Genomic DNA, 24,434 nt, shown 5'->3' on the forward strand with positions numbered 1-24,434 from the left:
GAAACAACGTCCTCTACAACTAGACTGAAGAACAAAAGGACAGCAACTTGTCTGTTCCCCTTTCCCCAATTCCCCAGTGCTGTTTCCATCCCCCCAATTCTCCAATAAAGATTAAAAAAAAAAAAAAAGTTAGATGAAACAGCCTGAACTTTTCGCCAACAATTCATGGCTCTTGGATCACGACAGTACACCAGCTCACGTGATACTGTCTGTGAGGGAGTTTTTAGCCAGTAAACAAATAACTGTATTGGAACACCCTTTCTACTCACCTGATCTGGCCCCCAATGACTTCTTTCTTTACCTGAAGATAAAGGGAATATTGAAAGGAAGACTTTTTGATGACTTTCAGGACATCAAGGGTAATACTACCACAGGCCTGATGGCCATTTCAGAAAAAGAGTTCCAAAATTGCTTTGAAGGGTGGACTAAGCGCTGGCATTGGTGCATAGCTTCCCAAAGGGAGTACTTCAAGGGTGACTGTAGTGATATTCAGCAGTGAGATATGTAGCACTTTTTCTAGGATGAGCTCGTGGACTTAATTATCTGACCTCATATACATTAAAGGTATACAGTACAGATTTAAATTTGCTTTTCTCTGTAAATTCATCTAGAATTCCTGCTATTTTAAAATGAATATTAAAAACCGTTTTCCTAGAAATATTTATTGTTCTCAAAAAATATGTTCATTATTTAAACAGAAAAGGTCAAATGCACAACAGATTTTAAGCCTGTTAAATCTGTGTGTTATGTGCTATGTTCTATATGCCATGATGTCCATGATTTGAAAGCAAGTGGGAATAATACATGGTTCCTACCTTTCTGTTTAAATGAACATAAATTTTAGAAGGAATAAACAAATAGAATAATTAAATAAAATTAAATAACACATACTTAAACCAAAGAGTGAAGTATTTTAGAACGTTGATAGATATATTTTTATTCTGTATTCTTTGGGCAATTTTTCAGTGAATCCCACTCACCAGCATTTTTTACCTAGATACTGTGCCAACATACTTCCCCAAAGTTATATTAGATATATGGGCTCCTATTTAAACATATTTTTCAACTTTTGCATTGTATTCAATTCCCTTTTACCTCATGAGACGTTGATTTAGCAATTCTTTCTTTCTCCTTTGTCAACAATTTTTGGCTATTTTTTTTGGATTGTTCCCATCAGTGTTATTTCTCTCAACTTAAAAAAAACCCCAAAAAACTCTTGAACCTACTTTCCCTTCTACCTCCTGCCCATTTCTTTGTTTCCCTTTATAGGGAACTGCTCAACTGCTAAACTGCTCAAAAATGTTGTCCATTGTAGAAGAGCTTAATATGTACACTATCTCCAGTTGTTTTTTACCCACTTTTTCTTTAACCACTCCAAACAGGCTATTGCTTTCAACATAACATGAAACTGGTGTTGTCAAGGTCACCAGAGACGTGTGTATTCCCAGGTCTAGTGTACAATCACCAGTCCTCATGTTGCCTAAGCTCCTAACATTTAACACAGATCCCTCCTTGATACAGTTATTTGAATTGACTTCCAAGATACCTCACCATCTTGTTTTTTCTTTCTGTCTCAATGTTCTCAGTTTCATTTGTTGGTTCCTTGTCTTCTTCTCAACTGCTTAGTATTGGGTGCCTTGAGGCTCTAGTCTCCTCTCTGTTTCAGTTTTATGATTTTAAAAACCACATATATGCCAAAAGTTTCTAGAAATACGTCTACAGACAGATTTTTGTCCTAAACTCCAGACTTGTATATACAGCTGCATACACAAAATCTTTGCTCAGATGTCTAAAAGATTTCTTAAACTTTATATGCATATGAGGTCTGACAATTAAGTTTGCGAACTCATCCTAGAGACAGTGCTACATACCTCATTGCTGAATATCACTACAGTCACCTTTGAAGTGCTCCTCTTGGGAAGCTATGCACCGACACCAGCGCCGAGTCCACCGTTCAAAGCAATTTTGGAACTCTTTACCTGGAATGGCCATCAGAGCTGTTGTCATATTACCCTTGATGCCCTCAGTGTCATCAAAATGTCTTCCTTTCAATATTTTCTTTATCTTCGAGTAAAGAAAGAAGTCATTGGGGGCCAGATCAGGTGAGTAGGGAGAGTGTTCCAAAACAGTTATTTGTTTACTGGCTAAAAACTCCCTCACAGACAGTGCCATGTGAGCTGGTGCGCTGTCATGATGCAAGAGCCATGAATTGTTGGTGAAAAGTTCAGGTCGTCTAACTTTTTCATCAGCCTTTTCAGCACTTCCAAATAGTAAACTTGGTTAACTGTCCAGTTGGTACAAATTCATAATGAATAATCCCTGTATCAAAGAAGGTCAGCAACATCGTTGCAACAAAATTCACAAACTTAATTGTCAGACCTTGTACATAAAACCCAACTCCTGATCTCCTACTTAAACCTGCCTCCCCATTGGAGTTAATGACAACTACATCCTTCTAGTTGCTCAGGCCAAAAACTTTGAACTCCTTTTGATTATCTCTCTCTCACACCCTATATCTAATCCACCTAGAAGTTTTGTGCTGGCTCTACCTTCAGAACACACATAGAATCTGAGCACTTTTCACTATCTCACTGTTACCACCCTAGGCAGAACCATCACTGGCTTACTACGTTAAACTCCTAACACATTTTCCTGCTTCTGGCTGCCATCCCTTTTTTTCTTTTCCCCCATCCCAACATAATATATTCCTAACAAAGCTTAAGTCAGATCATGTCACTCGTCATCTCATAATCTTTCAGTGGTTCCTCGTCTCAGAATAAAACTCGAAGTCTTTATCCTACAAAGCTTTCCCATTATTTGGCCTTCCACTCTCTGTCCTACTTCACCTGCTACTGTTAACATGTTCTTAGTATGCCAGCCTCCTTGTTCTTCATATACTGCAAGCGTGCTCTGCTTTGTTGGAATCTTTGCTCTATCTGGTCCCTCTACTTGAAATGTTCGCCTGTTGTCTGCTGGATACCTCATCTCCTTTAAGGTTGTTGAAATCTCACCTTCTCCATGATACCACTGCCTGTTGACAACTCCATTTTAATACTGCAGTTCCCACCATTTTGCATACCCCAATACTTCAGAGCCACCTTATCTGGTCTACTTTTTCTTCTTTCAAAAGCATTTCACCTCCTAATATGTTAAAATATGTTAATTTACTATATTTACAATATTTTGTCTGTCACTCCTCAGCTAAAATAAAACTCCAGAAAGCAGAGATGTCCACTAATAATATTCCTAACACCTCGAATAGTGCTTAAATAAGAGTTTATTAAGTATTGGTTAAGTGAATTCATCTTTTAAAACTTGTGATGTACTTGTATATAACAGAGAATTGCAGATTTTTTCAAAGTTTTGTAATTCATGTAACAAACCAGTTAAAATGAAAATATATATTAATTAGTACCAATGATTTTTGCTTTCACATGTAAGTTCTGATGTGGTTTGGGAGACAAAGCCCAAGAAGAAGGCAAGATGGAAGCCAATGAGTATAAAGCAAACTGAGAAGTTAGAGAAAGAATTTAAGGAATATACTGAATCTTCACCTTCAGAAGATAAGGTTATTGAGTTGGACACTAACATTCCGGTAATATTTTTAAGTACTGACATGAACTTTTAATGTTTATCTGTTATAATTAGATTAATCACTAGTGAATTTTTTAAAAAAAGATTTTATTGGGGAATTGGGGAAGGAGAACAGTGGGGAATTGGGGAAGGGGAACAGCCAAGTTGTTGTCCTTCAGTCTTAGTTGTGGAGGGCGCAGCTAGCTCAGCTCCAAGTCCAGTCACCATCCGGCCTCCTGTCATCAGCTCACGGCCGCTCAGCTCAAGTTGCCATGTTCAATCTTAGTTGCAGGTGGGCATAGCCCACCATCCTATGCGGGAGTCCAACCGGCAACCTTGTTGTTAGGAACACATGCTCTCATCAGCTGAGCCATCCGGCCATCTATTGGCAATTCAGCGGCATCTCAGCTTGGGCACAGCTCATTGGCCCATGTGGGAATGGAAGCAGCGACCCTGTTGCTCAGAGCTCGCGCTCTTAACCAACTGAGCCACTTGGCCGGGCCACTAGTGAATTTTTACACAAGTTGGATTTCCTTACAAAAAAATGAATTGTCATACATACTTTATATAAAATATTTTAAAAGGATTAGTTATCTGTATTAAAAACGCAGATTTCTCTTGAGATGGTAATGCTATGTTCCCTGGTTACCAAGCCAATAAGTTGTTTTATTTATTTATTATTTATTTTATTTCAAAAATTATTTTATCTTTTATCACATTTTTGATAAACTTACAAAAACCATGATTACAACCAAGCTACGTGGAATATACGAATATTTTTGTTAATTGTATGGATATGGGCTATAAGGTTCTAAACCTGAACCTAATCAAATATTTAGTCTATTATTTGAATTTGTATTTTTTATGTTTTTTGGTGCAGTTTGTAATTTTAATCAATTATGAATAAAGAGAAATACCATGTTTTTTTTTGGGGGGGTGGCATGTTTTTCAGGTTCGCTTCACACCTAGTGGTAGTAATATGAAAATTCTGCAACCACATGAAATAGCTATACGAAGAAATTATCTTCCAGCATTAAAAGTGGAATATAACACATCTGCACATCAATCATTATTTAGAATTCAAATTTACAGAATACAGGTGAGTATGAAAAGACAGTCAAATATTCTAAAGGAACGTGGCAATAAGCTAATGTTTCCCCATGGTGTGTTTTATCTAGCACTTCAGTTTCCATGTGGGACAATACTTTTTGATTCCTTCTACTTCTTGAATCTTGTTATTCCACTCTGGTTTTAATTAACATATGAATATACTGACCTGTTTTTGGTTTTGTTTTTCATTTTCTTAGATCCAAAACCAGATACATGGTGCTGTATTTCCATTTGTGTTTTATCCTATTAAACCTCCCAAGTCGGTCACCATGGATTCAGGTTTGTCTGTACTTTTAGACCATAATAAAGGTTGTATGAACTATTTGGTTTATCTTACTATAAATATGTAAAATAAAACAGTTCTAGTCAACTAACTTCATCAAAACTCTGAGTGAATACTGAAGAAAAGATTGATTAGAAATATATATTTAAATTTTAAGGCATGTTAATTTTTAAAAATTAACTAATTTGTAAACTCCTTATTTAAAGTTACTGGTACCTTTGAATAAATTGTGAGGAAGCTCAGAGTGTTTTCTAACTACAGAAACTGTCCTGTATTTACCAGTAAGAATGACTGACAAGTCCTTCTGTCCTCTTCTGTCTTCCCTTTACTTTTCTTCTTTCTTTGCTATCCCTCTTCCCCTCTCTTTTCCCTTCTTACTATCCTACTTCTCTCCCCTCTCCTTTGGCTTTCCATCCCCACCTCCGTACCACTGCCTCTAAAGTCTCTATGGGGGCATTTGTAATCTGCTTGGAAGGGTTTTGACCAGTGTCCATGCCCAAGCCTTTCCACCTAGAAGTCTGGGACGAGACCCTGAAAGCTGTATTTTCACAAGTTTCCCTGATAATTCTAATGTCTTGCTTCTAGTTTAAAATAACTTATTTAAAGGATTACTTATCATTAAAGTGAATACAGATAATTTAGAAAAGCAATCCTGGAGTCTGAAATTAAGATTGTAACAGATCGTGTACATATTAATAATTTTAATTGACATTAAAATTACTGTCATTAATAGTAAAATTAATATCATTGCTACAAATATTAAAATTACTATGATTTAGTAAATAATTTCATTGACTATTGTGATGTATATTAAATAGCAAGAAAATGCTTATTTTCTTTTGTTTAAAGCATCACAGGTTTAATGATATTTATTCATCTTTACAGCACCAAAGCCCTTTACAGATGTCAGTATTGTCATGAGATCTGCAGGGCATTCCCAGATATCACGTATTAAGTAAGTTTCTTAATATGTTTCTTGTTTGTTCCATAATGTTTTGATTTAAGTATGTGAGTTAATTGTACTCTTTTAAAAAATAAATGTCAGGTGAATCAAATATTTAAGTGTAAAATATTAAGTTATAAAGATCATAGGAAAAATCTATTAATTACTTTGTAATCTTGGAGAATCAGAAGGCTCTGAATGAAAATATGCCTAGATATTAACAATAGTTGTTTCTAAATTATGGGTATTTTATTTTATTTTATTTTTGGTTTATTTGTTTTCTCTCTTAAGTTCTCTGTAATTACTGCATATTGTTTTCAAAATAGGAAAGAAAATCGTATTTTCAAATTCAGTCACAGCCCAGTCCAAGAAACATCCATTTCTGTATTAGTCCCCTATTTCTTGTTTCCTGTATCTTGTCACTAAGATAAACAATATCTTTATTCCCTTACTTTTTAAATTATAGTTTTACTGTATGTGTGTATTTAAACATTATGTTTCTTAGTTATTCTTTTTTTTTCCTAATTAAAAAATATTTTTTTCAAACTATACATAGACTCCTGGGACTTGCTTTTTTCATTAAACTTTTTACTAAAATTTATTCATTTTGTCGTATGTAGCTAGAGTTTATTCATAATGACTAATATATTCTGTTATATGACTATATTACCACAGTTTACTTAACGATTTCCTCTCTATAGGCATTTTCATACTTGAATAGTGTTGCCATGTCATTTATTGGATTATTATTCACTAATCTAGAAAGTTCTAAGTTTCAGCATTCTAATATTTATCTAATACTTTTTTCTCATCTAGTTTTCTTAAGCAATTAATTGAAGATCTTTAATGTTTTCTACTTGGTAATATAGGTACTTCAAAGTGTTGATACAAGAAATGGATCTCAGATTAGATCTTGGGTTTATCTACGCTTTAGCAGAACTTACGACAGAAGCTGAAGTAACTGAGAAAACGGAGGTAAGACAATAAAAAAACAGATGGAAAGGAATAGGGAAAGAGGGAGAAATAAGAAAAAAATGACATAAAATTTTAAAGGTATTAAAATAGTTTGCTTCATTTTAAGAGTATAATTTTTATTATGCTGCTGATTTCTACATTGGTAGAAATCACATTTTCAGTTTATAGAAGATGAAAGCAACACAGGTTAAGGTAGTCTTTTTAAAGTGAGTTAGCAAATAGGAGGAAAAGTTTTAAGCCAGTAGTAGGGGGAAGAAGATAGTCATGTTCCTATCATTGTTTTTTCCTATTTTACCTTCTTGGGTTACTTTTGTTTTATTAATAATTTAGAAATTTGGATCTGACCAGAATATTTGATGAGAGAAGGGATAAGGAAAATAAAAGATAGTATCTTATTTGTGACTGATGAAAAGACTGTAAAATCACAGTAAAAAGGTGGTTCAGATATGGTGTCTTTTTTCAACTGCCCTCATAGAAAGAATTCTTAGGATAAGACAAACTACCTGGATAAAGACAAGGGCAAATATACTTTTTTTTATTTAAATAATTTATTGAGATATATTTCACATACCATACATTTTACCCATTTAAATAGTGTACAACTCAGTGGTTGTTCATAGAATTAAATAACCATCACTTTTATCTCATTCCAAAATGTTTTTATCACCCCAAAAAGGAAACCATCCTAGAAACTTGCACCCACTAATGTACTCGTTGTTTTTAGGTTTTCCTATTCTAGACATTTCATATTAATGGAATCATGCACTATGTAGTCTTTTTAGATGGGCTTCTTTCACTTAACATAATGTTTTTAAGGTTTATCCATGTTGTAGTATCTATCAGTACTTCATTTTTATTTTTATAGCCAAGTAATGTTTTTTTGTATGGATATGCCACATTTTGTTTTTCTTTTTCCATTCATCTGTTAATGGACATTTGGGCTGTTTTCACATTTTGCCTGTAATGAATAATGCTGCTATAAATATTTGTATACAAAAAATTTATGTGGCCATATGTTATTATTTCTCTTGAATATATACCTAGGAGTGGAATTGCTAGGAATATGGTAACTCTGTTTAACCATTTCAGGACTGCCAGACAGTTTTCCATAGTGAAAACTATGGAACTACATTTCTCAGCAGAATGTATGAGGGTTCTGATTTCAACACATCCTCACCAACACTTGTTACTATTTGTCCTTTTGATTCTAGCCATCCTGGGGTGGGGAGAAATAGTATATCATTTTGTTTTGGATTTGCATTTGCTTGGTGAATAATGATGTTGAGAATCTTTTGATGTGTTAATTGACCATCTGCATATCTTCTGTAAAGAAATGTCTGTTCAGATACTTGGCCTGTCCTTTAACGGGTTGTCTTCTTTTTATGAATTGCAAAAGCTCTTCATATATTCTGAATACAAGTCCCATATCAGAAACATGATTTGCAAATATTTTTTCTCATTTTGTGTGTGTGCTTTACTTTCTTCATGTCTCTTGAAGCCCCAAAGTTTTTAATGTTAATGAAGTCCAAATTATTTAGTCGTTGCTTGTGTTTTAGTGTTATTTGTAAGAATCCTTTATAAAATCCAAGGTTATGAAGATTTAGCCATATATTCTAAGAGGTTTAAGTTTTACTCTTTACAATTAGGTCTTCCATCATTCTTAAGGTAATTTTTGCATATGGTGTGAGGTAAGAGTCCATCATCATCAGTCTTTAGCATTTGGCTATCTAATTGTCCCAGTATCATTTGAATGAAAATACTATTCATTCTCCATTAATGGTGTTGGTACCTTTTTTCAAATATCAGTTGACCATAGACACATGATTTTATTTCATTGATCTATGAGGTGGGATCAAACAATACAGTAAATGTTTAAATGAAAAAAAATTATTATGGTAAAAGACACATTGCCATTAATCCCCCTCAAAATACTTCCCCTTGCTTTGAACACACTTACTGCATTGTTCTTACCACTTTCTGAAGCAGTTCTGGAAATCCCCTTTCATGAGTGTCTTCAGTTGTGCTGTTATGGCTGCCTTGATGTCCTGAATCATTTTGACTTTGGGGGAATGTTCCAGATCCAGTGAATAAGATGGATGAGGACACACCATAATGTTTTTATTTGACAGAAATTGCCATATACCAGAAGCGATGTGTGATACGGTGCATTGTCATGATGGAGGATGATTTATGGCACAATTGAAAAACACACCTCTCAACTGTAGCTCACACCCAACTGACTGCACCGAATAAGTTGAAACTTGTCACACGCTGTTACTAAGGTTCGACACACTGCTTCCCATATTGAAGATCCCTGCCCTTCCATTGGATGGCACTCGGCAGCAGCATTCACCATAGTTTTTGATCACAACAGAAAGGCTCCATGTCACAAATCGCTGCTGGTACAGCAATTTCTATTAAATAAAAACATTGCCGTTTACGTCCTCATTCACCGTATTCACAGGATCTGGCACCATGCAACTTCTGGCTCTTCCCCAAAGTCAAAATGAAAGGTAAATGTTTTAAATAGATTCAGGACATCAAGGCGGCCACAACAGTGCATCTAAAGACACAAAAGAGGACTTCCAGAACTGCTTCAGAAAGTGGCAAGAAAAGCAGGATAAGTGTGTTCGAAGCGAGGAGGAGTTTGAGGGGGATTAATGGCAATGTGTCTTTTACTGTAATAAATTTTTTTTTAATTTAAACGTTCATGTATTTTTTGCTCACACCTCGTATATGTCCATTTTTGTGTCAGTACCACACTGTCTTCATTACTGTTGTTTTCTAGTAAGTTTTGAAATTTAGAAGTATGAATCCTACTGTGTTCTTTTCCAAGACTGTTTTGGCTTTTTGGGTCCCTTTGCAATTTCATACGAATTTTAGAATCAGCTTGTCAACTTCACAAGTTGGAGGTCTAGCGAGGATTACATTGAATCTATAGATCAATTTGAGGGGTATTGCCATCTTAACAGTATTAGGGCTTCTGATACTTGAACATGGAATATTTTTCATTTATGTAGATCTTTGTTTTTTTCAATGATGATTTATACTTTTCAAAATACAAGTTTTGCACGGCTTTTGTTCAATTTCTTTGTATTTTATTTATAGTATTATGAGCAAAATTGTTTTCTTACTCATTTTTGGTTTGTTCATTGAAGCATATAGAAATGTAATTTTTGTTTATTGATCTTGTATTTTGTAACTTTATTGAACGTGTTTATTAGCTCTAATAGTTCTTTTGTGGATTCTTTAAGGTTTTCTTTATATGAGGTCATGTCTGAAAATAAAGGTAGTTTTACTTCTTCCTCTAATATGAATACCTTTTGTTTCCTTTTCTTGCCTAATTGCTCTGCTAGAACCTTTAGTACACCTTGAATAGAATTACAAAGAACAGACATTTTTGCTTTGTTTCTGACCTTAGAGGGAAAACTTGCAGTCTTTCTCCATTAATTATGATGTCAATGGTGGATTTTATAGATGCCCTATTTCAGGTTGAGTTCTATTCCTAGTTTGGGTAGCATTTTTATCATGAAAGTGTGTTGAAATTTGTCAAATGCTTTCTCTGTGTGTGTTGGAATTATCATGTGGTTTTTTTGTTCTATTGATAGGTTACATTACATTGGATGTTATAACAATCTTTTATACCTGGGATAAATCTCACTTGATCTTTTGTATAATTTTTTTATATATTTTTCTGGATTTGGTTTGCTAGAATTTTGATGAGGATTTATGTTATTCATATTCATAAGAGAGATTGATTCACTATAGACCCAACAATATATGATATATATTATTTATTTAATGGCTTTTTAAAACAGTTAAGAGAAGAAAGGGAAAAACCTAAGTATTGATACTGCCTTTTATAATTAATAATTACCTTTACTAGTGCTTTTTAAAAAAAATTTGGATTCTAATTACCATTTGAAATCACTTGCGTTTTAGGCTGAGGAACTTCTGTTAGTATTTCTTGTAAGTTGACCTGCTAGCTACAGAGTCTCTGTTTTTTTAAATTTGGGAATGTCTTTATATCCCTTCTTGAAAAGTAGTTATGCTGGATATAGGATTCTTGCTTGATAGGTTTTTTTTTTTCCTTTGAACACTTTGAATGTGTATTTCTACTACCTTCTTCCCCCCCTTGTTTTTAAGAAGTCAACTATTAATCTTACTGGGGTCTTCTTGTATGTATAATATGTCACTTTTTTCTTCTTGTTTTTAAGACTTTTTTTCCTGGTCTTTGACTTGCAGCATTTTTATTGTTATATATCTGTTTGTGAACATCTTTTCATTTATTGCACTTGGAGTTCCTTGAGTTTCCTGGATATGTAGCTGGCTGATTGCTAATTGCTGGCCGATTGCTATTTTTTAAAAAAATGCCTCAGAGCCAAAATTGCTCTGTAGACTAATCAAATTTGGGCTTCTTTGAAGCTATTGTTCTGGAGATCAGAGTTTGATATTTGTTCTGAGCCCAGGAGGACTCCTTAAGTTGCCTGTTTCCCCAGTTCTGTCATGAAAACTGAGACCTACAGTTTAGCCTGTATCTTCATCTTCACTGAATCAATGATTTTCCTCCCAGTTGCCTTTCACCATAGCATCCACCATTTCTTAAAACACTTGGACTTGAAGTTCTTCACACTGTTGTAAATGAAGTCAGTTTCTTTCAGAAGAGATTAGGAACTATCTGTTTTAAAATCTGTACCCACCCCCCCCCACCCCCAGGTAAAATCTGAACCTGAGCTTTGGAGCTGGAAGTGGGGCAAGGGTGATCAGAACCTATTCTTAGTGGTGTCACACCCAAGTAGAACTTTTGCTCCAGGAGTGGAGGCTGGGCAGAAGAAAGAAGTTTCCCCCTTTTCTATAACTTAACGTTATCAGGTGGTAGCTGCGGTCACCATGGAAGTGCTGACATCCTGTGCCTCCCAGGAAGAAAGTCCTCCAGTTGGAGTCTGGGCTGAGAGGGAGCTCTGTGTTCTTGGGTGTACCAGTCTATAGTGGAATTCTGGCTTATTGATCTGGGAGGGGAAATTGAGAGAATGGTCCTTGTTTAAAAGTCACCGACTGATTTTTCTTACCAAATTTTTGTAGATTTTCTTAAATAGATGTTTCATTTGCTTATACCCTTAGTACCATATATAGAGGCCTTAAATGTTTGGGTTTTTAAAAAAAATAAATCTCACCAGTTTCACTGGGGAGATGGTCCAAAGAACTCCTCACACTCATCCCAGAAGCCAGTTTCTATATGTACTTTCAGTAAGTCTGTCATTTTGATGTTTTTATTAATAGGTTAAAATTTGAATGTTGGGCCATTTCTTAACACAGAAGTAACTTAGATTTGTGAGTGTATGGAAGAGAAGTAATGTTGATTATCAAGAATAAAAGCACTAATAACTTCATGCAAAATTATTTTCAGTGCTTTTTCCCTTTTTAATTACATTCCTGGCCTCTATAGATATCAGTAAGGCATTTAGCAAAAAGCTACAAGTGGACAATGATTGTACTTTAAAAAACCCAAATATTCCTTAAAAAGTGTTGATGGATCAGATTAGTAGCCTTTTAGAATAAAAGCTATATTCACAGGAATAAAAGCTTAGTGTCCTTTAATGGACTGAATAGAAACATAGAAGATATGCTTGTCAGTTTGTGAACTTTCCAAACAGTAGGGATGTTAGTTTCCCTTCTAAGGCAGCAGCTTTCCAATCATGAATAATGTTGGATCTGGATTTTATAGGAAAGTGTGAGCTTTTTTAGCTCCAATATATCATGAAGTTAGGTCCCTTAAGTTTTTAACATTTTATGTTCCTTTATAGGTTGAACTTTTTCATAAAGATATAGAAGCTTTCCAAGAAGAATATAAAACAGTTTCATTAGTAGATTCATCACAAGTCAGTCTCTATGAATACTTTCACATATCTCCTCTCAAGGTAAGGGAAAAATAAGTTTATTATCCTTGATAATCTAGGTAAATAGCAAATTGACTGGATCTGTTGGGGGGATATAGTATTTATATTATGTTCTTTAATAGTATATAAATTCTGTAACTTCGCTGTTACAAATATAAATAAATAACAAAGCAATAATCCTTTTAAACATTTATTCTTATAATAATTTTCACCATATGGAAATAATAATGGAGCCATCTACAGCATATGTTTATATGTTTATGTCTTGACCTAACATTATGTTACCTTAGTTTTTTGTTAACGTGTTTAATGACAATTTTCAAAATTTTGTGTATGATGTATGAATGAGTTTTTCTTTTCATTGAGTTATAATTGACATAACATTTATTTGAGGTGTACAATGTAATGATTCGATATTTGTATATACTGCGAAATGATCATCACAATAAGTTTAGTTACCATCTGTTACTATATAGTATTACAAAATTTTTTTTCTTCTGCTAAGAGCTTTTAAGATTTGCTCTTAGCAACTTTCAGATAATATTGCAATACAGTATTATTAACTACAGTGTATAAGTTTTAAATTAATTTATAAAGTAATCTTGATTTAAAATTTGAAGATTGAATGGAACTAAATATAAGTTCTGAATACAAAGTTTCTGAATTATTTACATAATACTTGAAGAAAATTATTGACAACTATCTATACAATCTGTATATACATACAATACAAAAGTGCTTTTTAGCTGGCTTCATCCTGCTAACTTAATTCTAGTATTTGAAACATTCATTTTTGGAGATATTTAAGTTATTTTCAACAACTTCAACTTCTAGATTATTATTAAAAACATATAAAAGTTAATATTTTCTTAGGTTTAGCAAAAGAATTGGATTGAACTACGGTAAATACCATATCATCTTATATTGCTGAATTTAAAATTTAAAAAGAACTGTATTATATTTTAAACTTCTTTAATTTTCCACATATTAATTTTGGCATAATCCTGATAATTTTGACATCTTTTCTATGGTAGATGTTTAAAATAAAATTGAATTTTAAAAGTTAAAATTGTCATTATGAAGATAGTGATTTAAATTTTTTATTTCTTTAGTTGCATTTAAGTGTTTCACTGAGTTCGGGTAAAGAAGAAGCTAAAGATTCAGAACAACATGGAGGACTGATTGCAATTCGTTCTTTAAATCTTTTGCTGAAGAGTATTGGTGCCACGCTTACAGATGTACAAGATGTAGTTTTTAAGTATGTTTAATATTGATGAAAAGTCCATTTTATATTTACCTAAAAATTTTATAAGTGAAAAAGTATAGAGTACATTACAGATCATAGGCAAAATATGGTTTTTGCTATTGAATGGAATATTATTTAAGTAACATATCTGTTAACCCTTTACTATTAAATAACAGATTGATTATTAAATAACTTCCTTAAGAAAGAGGATCAGTCACCATGCATGTTTGCACATCATTTTAAGGCCTTTTAGGGCCAGGGAAGGAATCCTAAGAAGTTATGTATGCCCAAAGGTGTGGTATTTAAAAGATGTGGTGCTTAAGAGATGTGTCTTCAAGGCCTCTGAGATTCTTGATAGGGGAAATGAAGGGATCAGTTTAATTGTTACAGTTAAGAATTTACATTTTAATGTAAGTCATAATGGGAGCTATTAGAGTACCTGACCAAAGAGATTCAGAGTCTGAGTGTAGATTTTAGATGAGAATGACCTTTTCAGGTAGCACCTAGAACAGTATTTAAGAAGAGTAGTAAGAATCAATGAGTCCAATAAGAGGTAACTTGCAATCTGGATAAAGTTAAATAACAGTCATATTAAAGAACATAGGTTTGAGGATACCCAGAATAAAATGAGATGTCTAATCTTGCTGCTGTCTTATCTGCTAGCATAGAGCATCCCACTTAGTCAATTGGGTATATGCTGTGAAGAGGTTAGAAGTAAACTTACCATGATTCATCAGCTGTCTGCAGCAGGCAGGACTGCAGCAACTGAACCCTGGCCATTCTTCAACAATTTCTTCCCCTTATCTCAGTGTGTCAAACATGTGGTCCATGATAGGACAGAGTTGACAAATAGAAGTTCATGTTCATGCGTGGGATCCAAGGGCTCTCTGAATCCCCTAAGTTATGTGGAAAATATGTATATATCAGTGGCTTTTCTGAGGGTAAGATCCATAGCTTTTATCAGATTCTATAGCTTTCTTTGACCAGAATGTACAGGGATGCATGTAAAAGAGTAGATTTTTTGATTGGCATGGGAAAATGTGCTAAAAGGAAAGATTTGGAGAAAAAGTCTAAAGAAAATAAAACCATTCATTAATATTAAAAACTCTCTTTCTCCCCAGTGCACGTGCACGGATACACGTGCACATACACACACATATTTATACATTTGTATGTTGTTTTACAGGCTTGCATTTTTTGAACTCAACTATCAGTTTCATACAACATCCGAACTACAGTCTGAAGTAATAAGACACTATTCAAAACAGGTTTGTCTGAGATTATTTTACGAAGAGAGAGTGACAGAAAATAGTGAAATCACATGTGTCTGTAATGTATAATATAGATTTGGCAAGGAAGGTAATAGCCATTTTCAAAATTTTAAAACATTTTTTTATTTTTAGAATTGTAGAAATAAATTGAGCCTAATCATTTCAAGTTTTTGTCCTGTTTTTCAGCCATTGACCGAAATCTTTTCTGGATCAGTGTAGACTAGACATAAATCTTTAAATAAAATATTAACTAAGTAATTCACCACACCTACTTAAAAAATAGGTTCAAGAGAAACAATTTATTAGTAACTGACGAACACAGGATATTTTTAATGTAATTAAGTTGTTGAGTCTGGTAGATATATTAGTTTAATTGATTTTTTCCACCTCTGGAAAGCTCCTATATTTTATGACATAACTTATAAAGCATCTGAGACAAATGTTGCAGAGTGAACAGATCACTGAGTGTGACTCAAGATCTGGGTTTGGATCCCAGTTTGTCCATTTACCACCGTATGACCCTGGGCACCTGTATGTTACCTCCAGTCTGTGAAATGGTGGTGATTCTACCAACTGTCACACATAGTTGTACAAGTGAAAGTATTTTGAATATTCTAAAGCTTTATGTATATGTGTCATTATTTTGAATACTCTAACACCAAATTGCTTTTTAAAAACTAGGACTAGTAATGAATAAGGTGATATATGGTTTAGGTGTTGAAATTGGTGATAAGGGTGTAAGCCTGAAAAACTGGACTTGTGTACTGAATATAAGAAAAAATATTAAGTCTGATTATCCAAATTGATTAATGTTTATATTTCATTTTTAGGCCATTAAGCAGATGTATGTACTCATTCTTGGACTTGACGTTTTGGGAAATCCCTTTGGCTTGATTAGAGAATTTTCTGAAGGTGTAGAAGCATTTTTTTATGAACCTTACCAGGTAAAATCGTTACCCTTGCATTGTGCAACATATCACACTAATACTTTTGAATAAATAATGCGTTCCAGTTGTTAACTTGAGTTGTAGGTATAAATAGATTTTGGGGGAGACACACAAAAGAATATTATTTTGCAGCAAACAGTGGTAAGAGTTTTTGAGAAATTTGGGGGGCAATTTTTACCTGTTTCTCCCACAACTTAAAACTTAAGATTTTATAAAGCTATACTGAATTTTAAGTGTTGTCTTGGAATATTAAAGGTGGATAAACTTCACACTGTACTAGAAGCAACATTACCATGGACAGGGAGTATTGCTTTGCACAATAGTGTGGGACAGTAAAAATAACCATGAAAGCTGCCACTGTACCAAGCAATCTTAATGGCAAAAATTATGATTGTTTTATGTCCCTTAAAAATTTCTGTCAAAACACTTGAGACTTTGCTACTTTCACTTATAAGTGTAGATGATAATGAAAAACAAAGTAAAACTTTTGTACACTGTAATTTAAAACGTTAGCTATATTAACAAAGTGTTTTTATTTTTTTTTTTAATTATAAAGAGCAGTTTGTGTTCGTCTTCTCATCATATAACTTACAATACTGAACCAACATCTTTTGTACACTATGGTGAATAGACATACTCCTTTCTAAGTTTGGAGTAACTTCTAACATTTCTTCCTTTGCACTTCCAACGTCATGAAATATCTTTGAGACTTGTGTTAATGTGAAGTCTTTTTTTTGTTTTTTGTGTTTTTTTTTTAAAAGATTTTTTATTGGGGAATTGGGGAGGGAGAACAGTGTTGGGGATTTGGGGAAGGGGAACAGCCAAGTTGTTGTCCTTCAGTCCTAGTTGTGGAGGGCGCAGCTAGCTCAGCTCCAAATCCAACTTCCATCCAGCCGCCCGACAGCAGCTCACGGCTGCTCAGCTCAAGGTGCCATGCTCAATCTTAGTTGCAGGTGGGTTTAGCCACCATCCCATGTGGGAGTTGAACCAGAAACCTTGTTGTCAGGAACACATGCTCTCACCAGCTGAGCCATGCTGCCACCTGTTGGCAGCTCAGCAGCAGCTCAGCTCGGGTACAGCTCACTGGTCCATGTGGGAATTGAACCGGTGACTCTGTTCTTCAGAGCTTGAGCTCTTAACCAACTGAGCCACTTGGCCGGCCCAATGTGAATTTTTTTGCTAGTGTCACTGCCTCTGGGACATCTTTTTTTTTTTCTTTGTCACTTCCATTTTCCTTATGTCAGTAAGTTCACCTTTAAAAGCAAACAAAATTTTATTTGTTGTTTTATTTTTTAATTTTTATTAAATTTATGGGGTGACATTGGTTAGTAAAATTATATGTTTTAAGTGTACAATTCTATAGTACATTATCTAACTATTGCATTGTGTGTTCTGTTGTTATTATTTTTGACCCTTTAGGGAGCCATCCAGGGCCCTGAAGAGTTTGTGGAGGGAATGGCACTAGGACTGAAAGCGTTAGTTGGTGGAGCTGTTGGTAAGAAAGAAAATACCTCCCAAGTATGATTATGCTAGGAAATAGTGATATATTTTCTTTTACTAAAGATGTTATAATTTCTGCTAGGTGGATTAGCTGGTGCTGCCTCCAAAATCACCAGTGCTATGGCTAAAGGGGTAGCAGCTATGACTATGGATGAAGACTACCAACAGAAGAGAAGAGAAGCCATGAATAAGCAACCAGCTGGTCTTAGAGAAGGCATCACCCGTGGAGGAAAAGGCTTAGTTTCTGTAAGACATTTCCCAGTGTTGTGAACATTATAGAAATATCTTTTAACATTATAGGAAATACCTTTTAAAGCCACAGTCTGTGAATAAGGAAATAGACATATGACTTTCACTCCTTCAAGTATTATTTGGGTGTTGGAAGAACAGTGGGTAAACAGCCTCCAAAAGCATTCTGTTCAAGTAAAATACTTAGGAAATACGTTAATTGTTATAGTATCTAGGGAGCAGAACTTGGTATTTTTTTGGTAAGCCTTGAAGATGTCTCTTCAAGGCATCATGTAAAAATATTGTAAATTTGCTATTGTGCTTTCCTTTTAGGGTTTTGTAAGTGGCATAACAGGAATTGTTACAAAACCAATCAAAGGCAAGTATAATAGTTCCTTTGGGTGATATATATATTACCAAGTTGTTCACAAGTTGATTCTATTTTCAGTCTTGATCTCATTGTCTAAAACTGTGTTTTTCTTTTTTAGGAGCTCAAAAAGAAGGGGCAGCTGGTTTCTTTAAAGGTGTTGGGAAAGGTTTAGTTGGAGCAGTGGCGAGGCCAACTGGAGGCATCATAGACATGGCTAGCAGCACATTTCAGGGAATAAAAAGGTAAATTCTCTGTGATGTAGGATATGAGTAAAATGCTTCAACCATGAAAAATGAAATCTGTTGTTTTGTTCGAGACACTTAGTTATGAATCCTGTCATATAGCAAGTTACATATGATCTTCCTAATTCCTTTTGTTTCCATTGCATCATTTCAACTTGAAAGAGTTCTCCTTTATTCGTTGTTCATTCCCAGCAGCCTTGGGAGGATAGGTTTGGCAAGCAAACTTTTCTATTATCTCGATCAAAATATATTACAATAATGTAATGCTATATGTCAGTCACAAAATTAGCAAATATATAGTAGTCTGTCTCCTTTCTTGGGAAATAAAGAATGGCATTTTGTATTTCTAGTTCAAACTCAGCTGTGTTCACCCTTCCTTTATGATCTTCTTATTTTGTTATGAGATTATTATATCCATTTCCTCTATTTGTCTTTTTTTGCACAATTTTAAACATGTCCTCTCTTCTTCCAAATGAAATTTTGCTTAAGACTGAAATTTAATATTTGCATTATTGTTACCTCTATTTTAGAAATTTGCAACACACACAATTGATCAATTTCATGCTAATGAGAAATAATTTAGAAAGTTAGGTGGGTGTTATCTCCTTAACTTGTTTCCTTTTGTATTTTCTCTTGCTTCCTGGTGTATATAGATAGTATTGTCATCATATGAGCTTTTCTTCTTAAGTCATAATGGGGTGTTTCCAATTTTATAGTTTAGAAATAAGACTGGAAAAAAGTTTCAGTCTCTTCTGCTTGTAACTTTAGTTGCACAAATATAACGTTTGAGTCACAGTCATCAGAGAAACTTAAAAGTCAATGAAACATAAAGAATTCAAAATATATAGAGAGATATGCAAGCATCTGGCCAGAACTCTAGAATAACCAACTATATATTTATCTAAAACCTTGTAATCTATACCCAGCTACATTACCTTTAAGTATTAAGGGCAAAATAAAATATTTTTAGAAAAATAAGACTAAGAACTAATAAAGGATGTACTTGTGAAGAAGGACATTGAAAGCAGAAAGGAGAAATGGGTTACAAGAATCAAATGTAAGAATATAAACTGGTAGATAAATATAATTGAACTGTATAAAACATTAGAACCAAAATATTAAAAATAGTAAGATACAGTTTGAGAGGGGAATGATTGGCATTAAACATTTTAATATATTATTTCTGATGACGGTATACCATATATCATATATACCATATATGCTATATATACTATGAAGAGGATTACTATATAACATTAGATGAAACAGACATTAAGGCAAAAAAGCATTATTTGGGGTAAATAAGATAACTAGCTAATGATAAAAAGAACAGTTAACCAAGAAGATAATAACAATTTTGAACTTGTACTCAACTCACAATAAACTCAATGTTTATAAAACAAAAATTGACAAAATTATAAGAACTTTTCAAACCTTAAATAATAATGGAAAAATCTAACATTTCTCTCAGTTATTGATAGATCAAGAAGATAAAATGAAAGTAAGTAAAATGATTTGAAAACACTTAACAAGCTTGATCTAATACACATATATAAATATTTATCGATTCAGCACATTTTAGGGAGCATCTTGTATGTCTAGACACTCGGAATCAGAAATGAACACTATTGGCAAAGTCCCTATCATCATACAGCTTACATTCTAGTGGGAGAGTAATAGACGAAAATAAGTAAATGATAAACGCATGACATGTTAAGTGTTGAAAAATTCTATGAAAAGAATTGAAGCTGAGAAGAGATAAAGAGATCCAAAATGGTAGAGATGAAGGTTGCTATTTTATACATACGATGTTCAGGGAAGCTTCACTGGTAAGATTAAATTTGAGGAGAGACATGAAGGACATAAGGGAGTGAGTCCTGTGGGAAGAACGTCCCAGGCAGTAGCAACAGCAAGTAAAAAGCACTGGTGCAGGAGTATGGTTGGCCTGTTGAAGGAACAGCACAACCAGTGCACCTGGGGTAGAGTGAGCAAAGGAGAAAGCTGTAAAAGAAGCTCTGTGAGAATGAGCAGGGGTTCACATCACACAGGACTTGGTAAGCCACTGTAAGGACTTGGGCTTCTTTTTGTTTAAGACAGAAAACTTTTAAGAGATTTTGGACAAGAGGAATGATGTGAGCTGGTTGCTATATTGAGAATAAATCACATGGGACCAGGACAACAACTGGGGAACACTTAAGAGACTTTTGCAATAATCCAGATGAGAGATGATAGTGATTAACCCAGTATAGGCTAAAAGTTGTAAGAAGGATTCATGTTCAGCATGCATTTTGAAGGTAGTGGTAACAGGATTAGTTGATAAATTGGCTGTGGGATAGGAAAGAAAGAGAATCATCAAGGATATTTCTAAAGTTTTTATCTGAACCACTGGAAGGATGGGGTTGTCATTCCTTTTAGAGAAAGAGGGAATTAGAAGTTTTGTTTTGAATGTATTAAGCTTAAACCTTCAGACATACAAATGGAGATGTCAAGTAGTTATTGAGTATAGGAGTCTATGTTCAAGTGAAATTCCAAGCTAAAGTTAAAAGTTTGAGATTCTATGAGCCTATAATAGGGTATTTAAAGCCATAAGATTAGATGAGCTCATCCAGGGAATGAGAGTGGAAGAGACAAAAGAAAGGTCCAAGACTTGTCACTCAGTCACACAACACTTAGTAGTTGGGGAAACAAGGAGGACCCAGCAAAGGAGACTAAAAAGGGATCACCATTAAAGTCAGGGGGATAATCAAGAAAGCCATGTTCCAAAGGCCAAGAAACAGACCACCCTGGCTTATACTACTGGTTACACAAAAAGAGAAATCTGCCCCCACCACCAGTCATCTTGCGCGTATATGAGAGGATTGATTTATAAAATGGGAGAGGGAGGTGGAGGGGGTATGACCAGATGTTTTTTTCAGGTCTCTTTTGTGGTTCATTTAGAATCGAGAAAAAGAAACGACAAATTGCAAAAAAACAACAACAAAAAAAACTAGTATCTGTATATCTGTACTTCATGGAGAACTCAAAAGCTTTCTCTTTAAAGTTAGGAATGAAACAGGATGCTGCAATCCTCTCTTGTATTTAACACTGTTCTGTTGGAATGAGAATCATAGGAAAAGAACAAGTTAAAGGTCTTAAATCAGAAAAGAAAAGGCAACAGTATTCATTATTTGCTGATTCTCTGATTATCATTTACAGAGAAAGTCCAAGAGACTCTATGAACATACTTCTTTACAGTTCTACATTTTTATAGCAAATTTATATTATGTGTCATAAACACAAATTTTAAAATAGAGAATTGATGTAGCAGTTTTATTTTGTCCAAAAGAAGATCCTTTTTAGTCATTGCATTTTAAAGTCTACTTACGAATTTTTAAATAAATTTAAAAATCACATTCTATATTTTTTCCTTCTAGGGCTACTGAGACTTCAGATGAAGTGGAAAGTCTGCGACCCCCTCGGTTCTTTAATGAAGATGGAGTTATCAGACCTTATAGGTTGAGGGATGGTACTGGAAATCAAATGTTACAGGTGAGTGAAGAATACCTTACAAATTAAGATTAATTTAGTTAAGTTAGCTTTTTAAAAGGTAACTATATAATGCTTTAAATATTTATTAAAGTATTTGAGCTTCTTTATGTTTTGCTTAATTCCATTTATAAATTTCTTACATTTTTACTATAAGATTTTTATTTTACAGGCATCAAAAAGTTTGATATGAAATAGTTAATGCATGACTTTGCAAGTGAAAACCAACAGTAGATTTTAGTCTTAAAATTTACAAACTACATACAGCTGTTTCAGTATTTTGAATACAAAAAAACCTTTTGTATTGATAACTTTTTTTGTATAGGATTTTTAGTGAATCAGATCTTTTTATAGGGTATTCTTAGTTCTGTACTGGGTTTTTTAGATTTGTTGAAAGCCATTGTACCTATGTTCGTACCCTCATTGTTGGTGGTACTTTTTAGCCAGGTAGACCATTCAGTTTAGGGTACTTCCTTCTCCTTATCAAACCACTAGCAGCTCTTCAACCAGATATAATTCTCATGTATAATTAGGCATGGATAAGGAAAAAATCAGGACCATTGCTATTGTGAATTCTTGGGTTCTTACTCTTTTCTTTTGAAGATGCTCAGTTGGTCATAACCCTATTCCTGCTTTGTGCTTCTATAGTCTGTTTAAAACCTTGTGGAATTTCATAAGCAGTTCACATGAAAGCTAATATCCTTTAGTAAAGAAAATAAGCTTTTGGAACAACAGACAGTTTGAAGGTAGAGGTAGACTATTTTATCTGTTTAGACAACTTTCTTACTTAGTAAATTGGACTTCTAAATAAAATTTGGATTATGGTATAGGTAATATATACCATAATAGGTTATACCAATTTAAAGTAGTTTGTATGGTTTAGATGTGGAACACTAAATTATTTTTTGAAAACAAACAATGAGTCATTATGTTGTATAGACTTGAAAATATTCAAGGTAATAATAAACTGGGGGAATATGGTCCTTTATAGTCTTGAAATTTTAAGTATTGTGTTTAAAGTGATCAGGGTAAAAATTTAAAACTAATATTTTACTCACTACTACATGCAGAATATATAATTTTGCATAAAATGTACTTCCATCTAATGTAGTAAAACATAACCATTGAGTTAATGTATGATATATAGTAAATTGATTTTATATTATGTTTAAAATATTTTTAAAGCATCAAAATAATTCCATATTGGGATGGAACTGGCAATCTAATGAGAGGCTGTGCTCTCAAGGGCATTTTGTATAATCTCTACAATGACAGTATATCATTCTTTGGAAGATTGAAATGTTGCAGAAGTGACCAATGGTTCATACAATTGAAATGTATTTTTACTCAATACCTGCCTTCCCTTTTTAGAACACAACTAACATGTTACTGACATTTTACTAGACTGATCACCTTTTAAAAAACTAAAAATATTTCTTGAGAAATTGCTTTAATAAACTAAGGAAGTAAGGATGAACAGTGAGAAGAGTTTAGAAATACATCCTTATTACTAGGGAGCAGATTATATTGTAGTATGTAAGAAAGCTATGAAATACCAAACATTTCTCACAGTTGATAACTTGATTTCACTGACAAGTGAATTTATATTACACCTTCTTTGTTTTCTAAAGCTTTAAACTTTGGGATTTAAAGGTCATGACTTTTGACTACATTTTAAAAGATGTATATTATTTTTAGTAAGCCAGTCTTAGCATTAATGGCTAAAAGAGCCATTTAAATGACTAAAAACTCAGTCTGTCAGCCATTACTTGTTTTTCAGCAAGAGCATTGAATACAGTATTAGCTGGAATACCTATGGAAACTCACCAGTTGCCTTAGGATGTTTGTGGTTAGCATTATTCTCTTACAGGCGTTGTTGCTTTGATAGTAATGGTGCCTTTTTGAATCAAAACCCTACTTTAAAATATATGAATACTAGAACTGTAGAAAACAAGTAGATGACATATAAACAGGATTTAAAATCTCATCTGCTTAATCTAAGTGATTTAACAGTGGTGCCCTTAGAAAATATTTAATACCTTCAAATGTTTCTCTTTTTATTTTCTAATTTCTAAAAATGGTGCTTTGTGTTCACTAAATTGCATATGCCCATTATAATAATTAAATATAAAATACACTTTCATTGTGTATCTTTCTGTCTAGAAAGTAGCACATTATTATAGTGCTTCCTAGTAGTCAATTAAAGTTGCCTACTAGAGAAATAGACTAATTCTAATATATTCACAGAATGAGCACCTTACTGATATCACCAAACTATTTTATACATTAAGTGTAGCAACTGATAGAGTTTAGTCTTAAGTCTA

The 24,434-nt window shown here is 33.7% G+C and overlaps 1 protein-coding gene across 1 annotated transcript in view; it reads left to right on the forward strand.

The window, feature by feature from the left end:
• Positions 1-24,434, forward strand: part of VPS13A (vacuolar protein sorting 13 homolog A) — a 220,528-nt gene that overhangs the window by 171,302 nt on the left and 24,792 nt on the right. The window contains exons 55-68 of the mRNA XM_019648286.1: positions 3,442-3,595; positions 4,526-4,672; positions 4,881-4,962; positions 5,852-5,921; positions 6,779-6,884; positions 12,689-12,802; positions 13,894-14,039; positions 15,214-15,295; positions 16,129-16,242; positions 17,665-17,740; positions 17,828-17,991; positions 18,307-18,352; positions 18,462-18,585; positions 21,999-22,113. Of these exons, the coding sequence (XP_019503831.1) occupies positions 3,442-3,595; positions 4,526-4,672; positions 4,881-4,962; positions 5,852-5,921; positions 6,779-6,884; positions 12,689-12,802; positions 13,894-14,039; positions 15,214-15,295; positions 16,129-16,242; positions 17,665-17,740; positions 17,828-17,991; positions 18,307-18,352; positions 18,462-18,585; positions 21,999-22,113 (1,540 nt within the window). The remainder of the gene's footprint in view (positions 1-3,441; positions 3,596-4,525; positions 4,673-4,880; positions 4,963-5,851; positions 5,922-6,778; positions 6,885-12,688; positions 12,803-13,893; positions 14,040-15,213; positions 15,296-16,128; positions 16,243-17,664; positions 17,741-17,827; positions 17,992-18,306; positions 18,353-18,461; positions 18,586-21,998; positions 22,114-24,434) is intronic.

This window comes from Hipposideros armiger, unplaced genomic scaffold (assembly GCF_001890085.2).
Source record: "Hipposideros armiger isolate ML-2016 unplaced genomic scaffold, ASM189008v1 scaffold_124, whole genome shotgun sequence".
Classification (NCBI taxonomy): Eukaryota; Metazoa; Chordata; class Mammalia; order Chiroptera; family Hipposideridae; genus Hipposideros; species Hipposideros armiger.